This window comes from Triturus cristatus, chromosome 6 (assembly GCF_964204655.1).
Source record: "Triturus cristatus chromosome 6, aTriCri1.1, whole genome shotgun sequence".
Taxonomy (NCBI): domain Eukaryota; kingdom Metazoa; phylum Chordata; class Amphibia; order Caudata; family Salamandridae; genus Triturus; species Triturus cristatus.
Window position 1 is genome coordinate 1,442,515,293 of NC_140589.1, and position 17,485 is coordinate 1,442,532,777.

A 17,485-nucleotide genomic window follows, 5' to 3' on the forward strand; every position below is an offset into this window, starting at 1 on the left:
CATGATGGGGAGAACGTTGACAAATTCTGACCATATGGAGTTTTGGTGATGCGGACCATGTAGACTGAATTGCCCAACGTATCTTAGACTAGCGTAGGGAGTTTTTAGATAAGAATATTTGATCAGGTTTGAGGCAACCTCCCCTTGTGCAGAAGTGTGGATCATTGATAAAGTTTTATGGGACTTTTTGTGGCGTCTGTCTGCAAATGTATGTTGCATTCTTTTGATCTGTATAGATATTATAAAATCTTGACTGCATTTGGATTAGCTTTCGTCAAGCTACGTGTTAGAAGGCTCTTGTGTCTTGCATGATGTAGGTGAGTTGAAGACCATCAAGGGAAAGAGATATGATCTATGAAGTCATCAGATGTTGATGCCTCAAGCATCACCTTGAGGGAGTCCATGGGTCACATGAGGATAATGAGGTACATGCTCCTCAAATTCGTTTGCTGTTCTTACCTCCTCGTTATTCTTCCTTCCCCCAATTCTCTCTATTTACTAATCATTTTCCAAGCAGGAGCCGGACTATTATAAACACAACTACATTAAGGTGATAGAATAAAGACTGAAAACAGTTGTAATTAGGTGAAACAATGGGCATAGCACGTGGCTTGAGTTGCAACAGAGATAGGCGTGGACAGGTCAAGGGGGAATACTGGCTGTTTCTTATTGCTCATATGTTACGTTTAGAAAAGTCAAAATATAATAGCCCAAAAGTTCGATTATTTTAAATTATAACAAAGTTATTACAATGTGATGTTAACACCAAATTGCAGTAATAAATTGGGGGGAGGGGGGAAGCCTGAAGATTTTAAAGAACGATAAATTGCTGGCAACTGTATTATTGTAATTGCCATTGTATTATTGTCATGATTAAAATCATGGGGATTGGATTGCCATGTTCTCTGGATACTGTTCAGTAAAACAAATTTCCTAACATGGTGACACAAAAGTCTTTATATTGATTATGTATGATTCACGATTTTCACCTACCACAAAATTAAATTATAAATGTAGAATTTGACTTAAGATGATAACATAAAACCATAAATGCAACTAAAGTAAAATTGTGTTTATTGAGGATAAAGCATAAAACATTGCATAACAGAAAAGCAGTATTAAAAGTACATTGTGACGTAAGGTGCAACAGACTGTTTTTATACCCAGCCCTTAAAGCGGAAGAAGTTCTGCAGCTCCTTGTCATCCACTGATTTATTATGGATTCCAGCATAAACTGTTTTCAGGACATTTGTTTTGAGCTTATCTTCAAGAATATTCATATATTTCTCCAAACCGCCTACAAAAAAACAGATATAACTGGATTATTTATCAACATTTTGCACGTACAGTCCCAGTCACATGGATGGATGTTGCTCACTCCAAAATCAAGTTTGCTTTCGTAAAGTGGTGATGCTGTTCTCTTGATATAAAATACGTGTTAGCATCCAGCTCCATATTTTTACGCTGAATCTCACACCGTCCTCTGGGCCCCATGACTCAGAGGCATTCAGCACCAGAAGAACCTCAGACATGCATCTCAGTGGCGGCTGCCTCGGAATGGGGTGATGGGGCAGGGAGAGGGAGATGAAAAAAATAATAAAAAATAAATGTACCTGTCGTCGCCGCCTCTCCTCCTTCCGCAAAACCAAAAGCACCCAGGCTCCCTGCCTCTCCCAGCCAATCATGACGCTGCATTAGCAACGTTGTGATTGGTGTGAACGGCCAAACAGGCCCTCAGGCAGTGCCTGGGAGCCTGGGCATGTTCTCCACCAAGATGTGCAACACAGCCCAGTGAAGAACATTTTAAGTGTGCATTACAGTTTGGCCGGCCCAAAAGGGCCGACTAAACTGTCATGCACACTTAGGGAGTGCAAACCACTACTCACTCTGCTCTGATGGCAGTGAGCCCAGCCCAACCCCGCCCCACCCCATCCGACCTGGCTCCGAGTGCTGCAAAGAAAAATAAAATGATAATAACTTGCTATTTATTATAATTTTATTTTGATTTTTTTGCACTGCTCGCTGAGCAGTGGGGGAACGCTACTCCGCCTTAGCGGAGGAGCCGCAACTTGTAAAGGGACAGCTCTTGGTGCAATGACTGACAGATATCGTGGGCTGAAGATAAGGTATTTTGAATTAAAGCCACAAAAAAACTAGGCAAGCGGCTGCTTCTCATTTCAGTGAAATAAGAAGTACATGTGGCAGCTACTTTAGTCTCTCCCCTTCTGAAAGCTGCTATACCAAACAGTGCCATCTCTCCCCAGTCTTCGGGTACATCAGTGGCGGCTCCTCCGCAATGGCGGAAGAGCGTTGCCTCACTGCCTGGCTCAGAGCCAGCAAATGTAAAATAAAATTATGTTTTTGCATTATTTTATTTTGCATTTGCCGGCTCTAGCCAGCGGTGTTGGGATACCATATTGCCAGATTTCTTCGAGTATACAATGTGTTGACTTTATTATTCACTGCCTTCTTCATGACAATCATATCAAGTCCGACTGGCTTCATTTCATTGGGTTTTAGTTCTTCATCTCATTGAAGGCAGCCAGTGTTGTTCACAGCACCATTTATGGTATGGGCCCAGGTGTTGGCACAGTCAAACAGTTCCTGAACCTGCTTACTGGTAAGTACATTAAGGCCAGGGGAGGTTCTCTTCAATTAGCTTTCATGGACCTCTCCAGTTCCTTCGACTTGGTGGACAGGGCAAGACTTTGGGACATGATGAGGGAGGCAGGGGTCGAAGCCTCATTGGTAGAACTCCTAAAACACCTCCATTGGGATACTACTGCCCAAGTGCAGTATGACCAGGAAGGAGAATGTACCCCCACCCCCTTTGGGACCAAAAGGGGGACAGACAGGGCTACATACTTGCTCTATTTTTATTGTTATTCTATATTAATTCCCTCAACCAAGTTTTGAGGGCCGGGAGGGAAGGACTCTCATAGGTGGGTGACCGATCTGTGCCAGTCCTTCTATACACAAATGATGTGGTGCTTATCTCTCACACCACAAATGGCCTACAGTAGTTACTTGGTTGTTTTAATGAATTCATAGGCGGAGTGAAACTAAATGTCAACCATCAAAAATCATAGTTCATGAACTCTGGGCTAAAGAATACCTGTTCACTCAGTTTTACTATTAGTGAGACCCCTATAAACATGGTCTCAAATTTTAATTACCTTTGATATATGATGGACTCAACTTTTAACTGGGACAAGCTTTTGTCACAGAGAGTTTTTAAAACTGCAGGGGCTATGGAGGCCATTTTAAAATTTGACAGAAAACTAGGCCAAAAACCTATTAATGAACTAATGTCGCTTTACAATGCCAAATGTCTCTCGCTGGGAACGTATGATATGGGTGCCTGAGGCTTCATCGATCCAGAATGCTTGCAGGCCATTGAAAACAAATTCCTTGACTGTTAGCGGTCCCAAAGAGTACGGTCAGCTTTATAACGCATACAGAAGTTGGTCTTCTTTACATAGATGTTAAAAAAACAAAATTGCACCCCTCCTACTGTGGTTGAGGATATGGCATTCGGCTCACACCAATGTTTCACTCCAGGTTCTAGCTGACTATATCAAATTGGATCACAGGCATTCTATCCCATGACTTATATTTATCAAAAAAACATTCACAGAACTTGGTGTACAAAATGTGCTCCATTTCCAAAATAAAATTGACAATAAATCAAGGGTCAGGGTAAAATCTCTTTTCTATGTTTACAGAACAACCATAAGAATTACTAAGATCCAGGCTATGGATATGGTTTGCCGTTACATAGAGATTACGTCCACTGATGGGATTGCACCTTATTTACATTGGATTTCTAATGCTGAACATAGGTTTTATTTACCATGTTTTAGAGTGTGCACAGTTCATTTTCTGCCAGCCTTTCCACAGCAGGGTACTTGGTTTTTCTACCTTGCCTTGCTGTCCCTGCGATAATATTAGCTAGTGATCCCTTATCCACTTTGTTTTTCTGTGTTAGTTAATTTTGTTAGTTAAATTTTAGTTTATTAGTCAATTAAAAGCATCAACAAAATCACACGGTTTAAAGTACATAAGGAATAAAAAGGTAAATAGATAAAAAGCAAGTATGTCATACAACTAATACAACCTCAATTATTCACGCTACATACCCTTTGCTTTCTTAACTTTCCTTCCTAGAGATTTTAATCGGGATACCAAACACTAATCCATGTTAGATAAAAAGTGACTAAACAGGAATCGTTCATTAACTTGATATCTAAAAAAGCAAGCCTTCCGCACAGATAACTTAAAAAAGCCCCTTAAGTAATTTAATACATATAATTAAAAATGCCTATAAGCGGAACTATGAAAAATATGAATGCGGAGCCAGGTGGACTGTGAGACCCACTATTAAGAGCAATTTTGCAAGAATTCACATCATTAAAAATAGGTAAAATGGTTATCTGAGTCTAACGGGATAGAGAACTGCTAGTTTCAGTCCCTAGCAGCCCGTCCTTCACAGTTACTGGGCGTGCTCGGTTAAGATTAAAAATGTCCAAGTTATTACAATTTAAAGTTACATTCAGAAACCGAATACAGATTACATATCACATATCCTATTAACTGATCATTTTCTTAAAACAGATCAATAACTGAGTCTGTCTAATGTTCAGCATAATGTTGATTGGGTCCATGGACTCCACCAATGCATGCCTGCACGATCTAATACCCCGTTCAAGGAACTCTCGCCTTAATAAGGCTCTTCGTTGAACCATCAAAGCAGGACATACATAGACAATGTGAAGCAGATATTCAGGCCCCTGGCGGCATAGACGGAAAGGACTGGTCTTCACTTTGACCAAACATCCTCCATTTTGGCATGAGGTCTAGCGTGGGTATTTCTCCGAATCTTAGGGCCAAAAATGACTGTTTAATCTTGCGGTGGTACGGAGCAGCTAGCAAGGCTGAATCTCTTAGAGTTGAATACAATTTCAACACCAGCCACCCATGGCGACGTTTTGACAGGATTTCTTTGTCTGCCAACCAATTTAGCAGTTTTGTAGATTTATTTACAAACTTCTTAAAGATTTTCCCCAAGATATTAGAATTCCAAAGGTCACCCAGTTCAAGCATCGTAATACTGTTTCCTAAAAATGACTTGTAAGCACAGTTGCCCCTTTGCAAGTTAATTTCAATCCAGACTAGATTTGCCAGAGTGTTTTCCGCTGCTGCTCGCAAGTTATAACAAAGCTTTACAAACGCAGCCGGCCTAGCGAGTGTCTGTTTTGTGAGCAGAAAGTCTAGCCGGATTTGTGCCAGAGAAGCAGACTTGGGGAGCCTAAAGATTTGTTTATAGGCTCTTATCATCAGTTTTTCTAACAAAAGAGCATCATCGCCCAACATAATCTCCATTTCATATGCAAGGGTTGGTTGCTTTTCGTGGCTTTCATACTATTCCTGAAGCCCAGATGTTAAGGCCCTTTTTACATCTAAACAAATTCAGATTTTGCAGGCCCAGCCTCTGCTTTTTACAGCTGGATTCTTTATTTCTATCAATGTAATACTTAGTTATGTTCAGCAAGTATTGAGAATTAGGAGAGAACTGAATGTTTTAACTTCACCTGCTATATAATGCTCTTGTTTCATGAATTTTGAAGTTGATGGAGCATATTAACAAGAGGCAGAGATAATTATCGCTGACCGCACTTAGCGCGTTTTCTTTTATCGACGCCTATCGCTAGAACTTATTGCCAACCTAGCGCTGTATTAAAAATGCTCAGCGCATTGGCGATAAGAATTCCATTGATGGCGGGAAAAAGGGTGAACATCGCTGGAAATCCAGTGATGTTCACCTAAAAACGGCGAAAACCTTGCTGATACGACCCTGTGGTCGTAACCCAAGAATCCACCTCCCATGCAAAGTATGTCCAAGTCTGGATTTTAGCAGACGTTAAAATCTAGCGTTAATGGGCAGCTAGCGCGATTTTGTGGATCGCTACGGCAGCCGGGGCATTGTTGTAAATATCGTGAAGCCCGGTTAGCGATATTCTCCAGTGTCGTTTTGTCAGGCACGCCTCCTTAGCATATCATTAGCGTTGCGATGCTGGGCATTTAGAAAACGGGCGCTGAGGCATGGAATCACGCGCTAGCGTGTCCTTGATGATAATGCGATAAAATTATCGCCGCTTTTCGCCCGAAAACGGACGCTAAAGCGGCAATAATTTTATCACGGCCCCTTGATAATATGCCTCAATATGTCTTTCCTTGATCAAGTGGGTTTCCATCTAAAACTCTTAACATATTATAGTAGGTAAAATAGTTCTCTGTATATGTTAACCCTATTTTGGCAACATATTAAGTACTTTAACCACTATAAGCACTTCATGATCATTCCCTTGTATAATTTTAACCTGTGTTTTATACAATGTGTCTGTCTTTTATGGCTAAGCTAGCTGAATAACATTTTGATAGACTGACTGACTAGTATGGGCCCTATGGAGCCACTCATCTGGTTGGGGGATGCATCAGGACTCTAGCAGACCGAAATCCCTTTAGGATGTTGCTCACCACTGGGGAATGTTGGAGCATCACAGAGGAATGGAGTAGATTGCACCGGCAACTGATAGGCAACATGGGCTGCTGCAATTGGAAACTTGGGCCCAGATTTACTAACATTTTGCGTTGGGGTTGCATCACTTTTTGACACAGACGCAATGCTAAATGTATGTCAGGATTTACTAAGCCAGGCAAAACCCGATTTGCATAGCGCTGCCTTGCATTACCTTGTGTGAAGGAGGCGTTCCAGTGCACCCACCCATGGATTTTGATGCAAACTCAGATTTACAAAAGTTTATAAACCTGGGTTTGCACCAAAATGGTCTACCCACTAGAGGCAAGTGTAACGAGAAGAAATATAGTTCCTCTTTCTGCAGCGCACATACAAAGAGGAATAAGCCTCTATGAATAGTTTTTGTGCAGGATGAAAACTATTCTGACCACAACACAGGCAGGCACCCTTGCGTTGTAGCTCAAGGGTGCCTGAAATGGCTCTATGCTTCAACAAGTGCACCAGTGCAAACATAGAGCAGAAGCGCGCCGTGTCTTTGTAAATATGGCACATTTCTGTTCTTTCCCTTTCATGCAACTGAGTGCAGCAAGTTTAGAAAATCAGGGCCATGGTGAACTATCAGTATCTTCTGCATAGAGGGACCAGGGTAGGAGTACTTGTTGGCTTCTGCGGGCAGAAGGCATCTGACATGAGTAGGGGGAGCCAACACCCTGGCTCTAACTTCTCAGAGGCAATTCTGGCCACTGCTATCAGAACCTTTAAACAACATGTGGTTTCCCCATGTATCATGGACAATAATACAGCTCTCGTTGGCTCCCATAGGCATGGCTGCAGCTTACAAAAGAGGTGTAAGGAGCCAACCCTAAGGCTAGACAAGTTGGTAGAAGATTTTTCCTTCCCATGAAGATCAGGGGACAATGGTTACCTCTTTCATCTACACACCAGCCTTACATAGGCAGAAGAGGCTAGGATGTAGGGGAGAGCGATGTATATAAAGGGTCAGGGGCTAAGGTGGTATCCCAAGGTAGACCCCACCCAGCAGAAGTAAAAACACCAATAGGGACAGGAAGACGTTACAGTGTACGATACATTGCTTAACAGAAGAACTTAACAGAACCTCACCCCTCTAGCCCATAGAAGACCCTGACCTGTGTCGTATCTCTTCTAAGCAAGGAGACTTTCCATGGATGTGGAGGAAGACATTAGAAAGGGCCAACCTGAAGTCTCAGTTTTACATCTAACCTGTTATGTGATAACCGCAAGCATATCAAACACTGTGTGGACGATTCTAATAAATCCCATTCTTCTATATTATTGGCATGTCTCGAGATCCATTTAACTTTCACAGGCACACAATACCTTGCAGCACCATTTTGGCCATATATCATATAAGAAATCTTGCCTGGGAACACAGTACATTGAGAGCATGAGAACAAAGGGAATAGACTTCTCGGTGTCAGTAGTGGTGCATTACAGTTCCTTGCAAGTGTCTATGAGTGTCATTGACCAAGACAAGGGGCTTATCTTAGTGAGGGGCGCTAAATCACAAAGCAAAAAAAGCCAGACCCATTACTCGCTGACTGAGCTTTACCAACCGATTTAACGTTTTGTAGCAACAGTTACCATCCACTTTTGCAGTACAATTACTCATAGCATTTTGCTCGTGGTAACTGCACAGGCCTTAGCATGTTAGACACCACTGCAACATTTTTAATGTGTTAAAAATAACCCCACCGAAAAAAACTTATTGCTTTTTATTTTTTATTGTTTTTATTTGTCAAAAAGAAGTACAGGCAAAAAGAAAAAGAAACACCATGAAATAGAAGGTGGGAGTACTCCTGAAGAATTGCACAACCAAATATACAATGAAAATCGGTAAAATATAAATATACATTTAGAAAAGGTTATTAGTAGACAAATATCTGAGGGATCAACGAAAACCAGCGGCCCATAGTTCTCCCCCCGTTACCCCTACTGCTCTTCCACACAGCCCCATATAGACCAGTATTTTTGCAGGGCCTGAATGCCCCTTGGTTTAGCTAGTGCCTTCTCCCTTTCCCCGGTTACTTTGACAATTAACCACCATTCAATCACAGTGAGGGGTTTGGGAGAAATCCAGGCTCTTGCTACGGCCAACCAGGCAGCAACCAACATGATTGCCATTATAGAACTATACCAACCACAATCTTCCTTATATCCCAGCATCTTATCAACTATCGTGAGAATAAGTTCGCAGCCAAGTCTAAGTTTGATTGCTGCTAATATCTGATCCCCAAAAAGACTTAAAGCAGGACACATAGCGAACATATGAGTAATACCGGCAGCAGCCCACATTTGGGGCAATTATGGCGTGCCCCTCCAAGAACCCCTCCTAATCCGGCCCCCCCTTGAGACCATCTGACAATCCTCTCCGGAGTATAATAAAGTACACAAAGGGGCCGATTCCAATCCTGGAAAAAGGCTGTACAAATCGTTGTATGGAGCGTTTTTCCCGTACAACTCGTACCCGGTAAACTTTTCTTACAACCTAGGAAGTACGATTCGTACAGAAAGCCTCTTTCCATACAAATCGTACAAAAGACCATACAGCTAAAATAAACCAACGATTCTGATCCGGAACAGCTTGCACGCGACGTCTGTATGTATTTAAGCAGCGGTTTCCAGTCCAGCAAGTATGATTCGTCCCTACGGCACTCCGAACGGCTCTTTTCTTACAGGAGCCAAAAACAGCTGTAAAAGCAGAGTCCCCAGGGGTACGAGTCGTACAGGCATACACCCCCGTGCGTTGTGTATGTACGGTGCGTACCCCAACATCGCGTATGTACTGTGCGTACCCCCAACATGGCGTATGTACTGTGCATATCCCCAACATCGCGTACCCCAACATCACGTATGTACGCACCGTACATACGCGATGTTGGGGCACGCGATGTTGGGGTACGCGATGTTGGGGTATGGGATGTTGGGGTACGCGATGTTGGCGTACGCAATGTTGGGGGTACGCACAGTACATACGCGAAGTTGGGGTACACGATGTTGGGGTACGCGATGTTGGGGTATGCGATGTTGGGGTACGCAATGTTGGGGGTACGCACAGTACATTCGCGATGTTGGGGTACGCACCGTACATACACAACGCACGGGAGTGTATGTCTGTACGACTCGTACCCCTGTACAACTCGCACCCCGGGAACAACTTTTCCCAGGATACGAGTCGTACAAAGTTCGCTCCGTAGCGGGTAATGGCATTCCCCGTGTACGGGACGTTTTCCGTACAAACCGTAAATCGGAAAGCCGGTCAGGATCTTACTAGTACGGTTGGACTGCATTTTTACAATTTGTATGGAAAAGTGTCCGGGTCCGTCTGGTACAACTTTTCCCGATCCGATTTGTAAGGATCGGGCCGATCCATACAAATCGGATCGGGAAAAGTTGTATTTTTCCCGTACGAATCGTACTTCACGGGTCGGACGGGACTTGTACGATTTCTATGGAAAATTTTACCGATACGAGTCGGGCGGGAAAAACAAATACAGGATCGGAATTGGCCCCAAAGTGTCTGAAATTGCTGCAGACGTAAATTCACTGAGTGTACAGAACGGGCAATAGTATCAAAGGCAATATTCACCCTCTCTATGGCAATACTTTCCCCCAAAATCTTGCTCCATCTGAGAGCTAGTTTCTCACAGTCCTCTGCTCTAGGCTGGCAGAGAATTTGATACGCCTTACTGATAATAGACTGTTGATTCTGGACATACAGACACTCCCACATATCTGAGCCAGAAACACTCCTAACAGCTAATTTTCTAACCAAATAATCCCTAACCTGTATATATTTAAAAAACAACCGTTGAGGAATATCAAACGTTAGCTGAAGATTCTCAAATGACTTAAGGCCATTGCCATCATATAATTGCCCGAGACAGTACACACCATACCTAGCCCATTGACGGGCCGCGACGTCCTGGAATACTCCAGGCAGCATTGGATTGCCCCAGAGAGGAAGTTTATTATGTATAAGAGATAAGGAAGATCTGGTTTTAATGCCCTGCCAAATATGTACACAGTCTCTGATAGTCTTGAAGCATACACGTTTAAAATAATTGGATCATTAATTCAGTATAAAAACATCTGGCTCTCATGCCCAAGAAGCAGCCAATGCCAAAAATCCGTTTGCTCTAGATTCAAGAGGCTGCGCAGACGGCCAACAAAAGCGGCCCAAAAATAAAGTCTAAAGTCAGGGAGGTCTAACCCTCCCTGATTATATGTGAGCTTCATAAATCCAATGACAGGTCTTGATTTTAATAGCCCCATATAAAGCTGCTCAAAACCCCATCCAATCTACTAAAAAATAAGTTAGAAATTCGTAGCGGAATCGACCTAAATAAATACAAGAACTTAGGAAGTATCTTCATCTTTATAACGTTACGTCTACCTAAGATACTTAATGGAAGCTTGTGCCAAAGCTTCAATTGCTTAGTAACAGCACCTAATGAAAAATCATAATTTAATGAGTGAATGAGTTTGATCTTAGGAGAAATTTGTAACCCCATGTATGTGGCTATCGGGCAAGCCCCTTCGACCGGAAAGTCCGGCTGAAAATTAAGAAGTACTTGGGTTTTTACTACTATTCAACTTATAGCCTGAGAAAAGGCCAAACCTCTTTGCCTCCCTAATAATACTCTCTATAGCCTCCTTTGGCTCCTCAGAAAAAATGGCAATATCGTCTGCATATGCTGTGAGTTTCAGGGGGCGCTGTTCAATCGAGTTAGCAGTATTAGCCAACAATGCCCAAATAAATGGCTCTATATAAAGAGCAAAAAGAAGGGGGGAAAGGGGCAGCCCTGTCTTGTACCACAACAAATAGAAAAAGGAGTGGTTTGAATATTGAAATATCGTAATCTGGCCATAGGGCTATAATACATAGCTCCAACCAGCTTCCGGAATTTTTCCTTGACCCCAAATGCAATAAGTTTTGCTTGCCCAAAGATATTCCCAGGCCACCCGGTCAAATGCTTTTTTTGCATCCAATAAGACCATGGCTAGGTTGATCTTTAACTTCCCCGCAGCATCAAAAGCCGCCACTGCTGTATTAACATGAGCAGTGGTATCTCTCCCATGAATAAACACATGCTGCTGGGGAGAAACCAGACTGGCCATCATAGAAGCTAACCAGGTGGCCAATATTTTAGCAAACACCTTAGCATCTGCGTTTATTAAGGAGATTAGGCGATATGAAGCCCGTTCCTCTTGAGCTTTATCATTTTTTAGAAAAAAGATTATATTGGCCATATTCCAAGAATTTAGGACACGACCAGTAACCCCCACTTGGGCAATTACATCTTGAAGCACAGGAGCCAACTTTATTGCTAGACAGAATATTCCCAGAAATTGCAATTGGGTTACTTCATACATTTGCCATTTGCAATATGTGCTCAATAAGCACTAGATTGTTCTGAAAATCTCATAGGGTTAATCCAACTAAAACCGTGAATAATGGGATCAGCGCGTTGATCTCAATCAGAGTGAGTTGGCTAGTTGCCCTCTCGTCTTCAATTCATATAATTTTCTGTTTCACCTGCCTCTGGTGTCCTGAAGTCTTTATTTGATTGTTTATTGATTGCTGGTATATGCAAGGTTCAACCAAAAATGTTGTGTATGCACAAACATTTTGTGTTTGGGAGAGGCACAGAATACATGGAAAAACCGTGCTATTATTATATGCCTGCCATCAAAGACAGTTATTATATAATCCAGAAGCCTATCTCACTACCAAGTAAAACACATAGGTTTCTATCTTCAAAGGCCTATGGTAGGAAATAAAATCCATTCAGAAATGGTGATGGTCTCAATTTTTATTTACAGATTATTATATATTGTAGACTACAGAAATAGGTCTGATATCAAAGTACTTCAGAACTCAGCAAGACAAATGAACATACAAAATGGTATCGAAATACCAGCATATTGTTCACAACTCTAAATATCACCTTTTTGAGCCCATTGTCGCCTCGTAATCCAGAGACCTTCCCAAAGAAGTTGACCAAATACATCGCTTTAGCTAAATTATGGTACCTTCTGCCAGAGTTACTATGACATCTGACAGCAGACAATCTAGACTTTGGCAATACTCAGTTCACAAAGGCAGACTTACAACACAGTAGGTGTCCATCACATTTTAGGCTCAAACATGGACCTTATCAAAGTACTTCAGAACTCAGTAAATCAGATGAACATACAAAATGATATTGAGATACAATCATCACAAATCTAAATATTACTTTTTTGAGTCCTTTGTCGCCTCTTAATCCAGAGACCACCTAAGTAAGTTGAACATATCTATTGCTTTACCTAAATTGTGATACCTTCTGCCAGAGTTACTATGATATATGATGCCAGACACACTAGACTATGACAATTCTCAGCTCATAGAGGTAGACTCACAACATGGTAGGTGTCAATTACAACATTGCTGGGCCATCACTTAGGCACATATTTGTACCAATGCAGTTGTACATTGTGCTTGCTTATTCAGGTGACAGGAAAGACAAAGAGGCTCTCTCCCTCTTCCTCTGTTGTTGTGAGTGGAGAGACTGAGCAGGAACAATGGGAAGACATCCACATGATCACCAGGGAGGTAGAAGACTCGAACACATGTAGGTGAGAGATCAAAGCCCAAACTATTTTATTGAAATCATGATTGCGTAGTTTTTTGGTCTTGCCTAGGCAGCGCATGTGATGTCTCTACGATACCTGCTGTATTCACTCTGAGGGGCTTACAGATAGCCTATAGCTTTTACTTGGTAAATTTAAGTGCCCTTTGCAAAGGCTTGCTTCTATGTGGTTATTTTTTATAAGTCCCTCGTTTTTGCGTGTTTTTGTCGCCCACGGAGCACACCCGTATTACTTGTTTCCTTTCACTAGTGTCCATTTCCGTTTGTTTGTGCACACTATTTTTTGTCTGCGTTTTTGGCTGTGTTTTGGGTAGGTAGGTTGGTGAAGCTGTCATTCGTTTATATGTATATTTTTGGCAATACGCAAAGTCATGTTTAGACATGGGGAGATAAAATGATTTGCCTAGAATCACAGGATGTTGGGCGACGCCGAGATTCGAACCTGGATGTCCAATCCCAAAGTCAGCAGCTCTGGCTGTTACGCCACATCTTTGCCGCACTTGGGGCCCCGATTCACATAACTAACTTAAGACAAAATCCTAAACTTACTACCATTTTGATATTCACAGAAGGCACTTACTCATTTCGGTATTCACAGAAGTTAGGAGTCCTATCTTTAGGACTCCTAAATGCCTTCTGTGAATAACGAAAGTCTTAAAGTTAGGATTTTTCTCAGTTTAGGAGTAGTAAAGTTAGGACTCCTCACTTTAGGACTCCTAAATGCCTTCTGTGAATACCAAAAGTCTTGAAATTAGGATTTTTCTCAGTTTAGGAGTAATAAAGTTAGGACTCCTAACTTTAGGACTCCTAAATGCCTTCTGTGAATACCGAAAGTCTTACAATTAGGTTTTTTCGCAGTTTAGGAGTAGTAAAGTGAGGACTCCTAACTTTAGGGCTCTAAACTGAGAAAAATCCTAACTTTAAGACTTTTGGTATTCACAGAAGGCATTTAGGAGTCCTAAAGTTAGGACTCCTAACTTCTGTGAATACCGAAATGAGTAAGTGCCTTCTGTGAATATCAAAATGAGTAAGTGCCTTCTGTGAATACCAAAATGGTAGTAAGTTTAGGATTTTGTCTTAAGTTAGTTCTGTGAATCGGGCCCACTATTTCCTGTACCTACAAAATTAACGTGGTCCTGTGTAATATAACGGGTGCTCATTTAAAGTGCTCTGTTATCTTAGGTCGAGTTAGCACTATATAAAGAAAAAAATATGTAAATGAAGTGTTTGAGTGGTACATGCAATTCCGTCCAGTGATTGTTTAGATGGGCATGGCAACATTAGACCTGTTCAGCCCCCTTGTTAACTCTTCTCTGTAGTAAAGACAGGGTTTGCCTGCACACATTGCTATGTTAGCATCAGCGTTTTAGATGTTAACGTCATTTTGCCACTTTGCTGCTTTTGCACACAACACTACAGGTAGCTGTTATTATAACTAAAACTGCTTGCTTGCATTTTCTTCACATGAGAACGGTCTGTTTTTCACATCCCTAGACTTACACCGCGACCTTAGTCTGAACACTGTGTGCAGAAACCGTCAAGGTCAAATAACAATGTATGCTGTGAATTCAGGTTGATCGACCCACGCTCTAGACACAACAAGCACACAGCTGCAAATATCTGAAACTCGGGTGCCTTTAATATTGCATTGCATGCATAATGTTGGCACTCTTGGAGAAAACCTTTCCAGACACAGAGAGCAGTGCTGATCCTGTGATGTGATTCACCTAAGCTGATCTTTGAGGTATGGGGTTCCCTATTCAAACATACAGACCTTCTATTATTATTATAAAACTAGCTTATAGCCAGGGGAGGGTAGTACACAAGGTATTATAGGACATGTTTCCACTATCATTATAATATGATTTCTCCCTTTGTGTTTTATGGAATTGTAACAATGCTGATGGTTTTATTTCTAATCATTTGTTTGCTCATGTTAGCCAAAATACTGCATCTTAGAGCACGTAGTTAAAAATAAACATTTTAATCTTTTTCGTGTCTCTGATTACTCACGTTGTGGACTGATATGAGAATAACAACGAAAAGGTGTTCTTGATTCCCACCATTCGTGAGAGTGACCTAAGTCGCTTGTTCTGGGTTGTCTAATCATTGGTAGCTTTGCTATAGTACGGAGAATGAATGAGACAATGATACTAGCCGGGTAGGGGTTCTGGGTACTAAGGTGAATTTTTGGTACACCACAATTCAGTGAGGTCCTGGTTTCCTGCGCATAGTTCTGTGCATGAGCAGAATGCCCGCAACATCTTCATTTCATCAATACTATTATTTGAGAACTATTGGAGAGGGATCCTCTGTTTTGGCAAGAGCTATTATGCTCGTTAGTTTACTAATTATTTCTTACAATTATAAAATGTTAATCCAGCCATTCAGAATACTTACCAATGCATTACATGCCATACTATTATCCAATCCGAATTCAGTTTCTGATTTGTTTTTTAACAGAAACACTTTAGTCTGCCCTTTCAAAAGTTCTTACAGAAATGGTAGCAAACACAATTACAAAATGGCCACCGGATGCTTATAGCTCCTACTTAAGTCTGCAAGATGTTTGTTGTGTTCAAACAGCCTACAGGGCCCAACCCCACAACTTTCCTATCAGAAGCCGCAAAGAAAGGAGACCCTTCTGATCGATGCAGAGAACCTCAAAAGCGACGTATCTCAGTATGGACCGATCACATCCCTTGAATATGACCCTGGAGACAGGGTCCATGGTTCTTCTGAGATAGGAGGGAGTGGGGTTGTACAATCCCCCTTGCTGCCCACGTTTACCAAACCAATCTGCTCCTGTTCCCTTTCCAGCCAGCCCTCTCCAGCACTGCCAACTACCTCCCTGCAACATTGCCCAGATCACACCCACCTTCAGTGCCCCTTTCAAAGCCCTCTTCCAATGTCTGTCCATACTTTCTCTTTGGGAATTCCCTCTTGCACTACCGTCATAGCCTCCATCCCTCTCTGAAGGCGTAAGCTATGGCGGAATGAAGGGCCCACATTAATGACCTGTACGAGTCGAGGGTCTGCAGAAAAGAATCTGGTTGTAAGTGCTCAGATGTTTCATTCTTTAGTTATGAAGGTATTCTCCATAACTAACCATTTACATCAAAAGCGCTTGAACACTGCGACAGTGCTGGTGGGCACCATAAATAATGCAATACCATATTAACAAAGATTTTCTCTTTCGTTATCAAAACCATTATCTTACTCAAGACACCATGGAGTGCTCACAATAAGCACTCTAACTGCCAACAATATATTTGGATTGTCTCATCTTGCCGGTTGATACAAATTTTTCTTAAACAAAGGATGCAATGCAGTGAATCCCAGTTTACTTTAATTGTGTCTAACTCGTAAAGCACATGCCTGCATTTTCTCTTTCCGCTTAATAATTGTTTACGACATCCATTTTAGTGGTACTCCTTTTCTTCAAAACTGGAGTGAAAGGCTGCAGATATTAGCAAACCTTGAACTTCTGACCTGTACGGCCTGTGTCCAAGGAAAGAAGCTCCCTGAGCTGTATCAGTGGGGAGCGCACATGTCTTTTACAAATGGAAGGACAGAGGCGGTTATGATATTTAAAAATCCTAGAGATTCGTGAATGCCATATTTGGTAAATTGCCCTATCCGTTTTTGAAAATGAGATCTCTGGTATTCTGTAGAGGATTCCTAGATTTCTTTATGGTTCATCTGTCCAGTGAAAGGTGAAATGCTTCTGTTTTGTTCTCTGCAAAAAGAACAATAGATGGATAGAATGCTGAACAATGTCAAACATTCACCTCAGTACAGAGATATGGGCGTTTTGCTCCCCATGCCATTCCAGTTGAAACCCAGCCATATGCAAATCAGTCTTGACCCTGCTCCCCATGGGAACAGTCCAGTCCGGACTGCCAGGCCAAGTCCTCCCTGGACCAGAAACAAGTATCCTGGGACTGGTTTCAGGATAATTGATTATTGGCTGTTCGACTCCACTTTGGTCGTGATGCGGTGCTTCATGAATCCAAAAAATATAAGACAAGTGACAGATTTCAGTGAATCATACAGAGCTGATTTTTTGGAGTTTGTCAAAGAGTGTGGTAAACGAGTATGGTGTAATTGGCTTAAAGAAAGGCTCCTATTAAACCAAAGAGGACTGGGACTTGGATTTCACTTAAAATTGGGGTGCCATTCTGGATAGATTGTACAGAGTTCATTCTTCTTTTGCTCTTCACAGAGTAAACCTGAATTTAGTTTAGTACTTTGTGCGATTGGCTAGATGTGA

General features: G+C 41.8%; 1 protein-coding gene across 1 annotated transcript in view; it reads right to left on the bottom strand.

Annotated features, from left to right (window-relative positions):
* Positions 1–1,057: 1,057 nt before the first annotated feature.
* Positions 1,058–17,485, bottom strand: part of LOC146821513 (uncharacterized) — a 436,639-nt gene continuing 420,211 nt past the window's right edge. Inside the window, exon 20 of the mRNA XM_085612507.1 lies at positions 1,058–1,297. Within this exon, the coding sequence (XP_085468633.1) occupies positions 1,158–1,297 (140 nt within the window). The 3' untranslated portion in view covers positions 1,058–1,157. The remainder of the gene's footprint in view (positions 1,298–17,485) is intronic.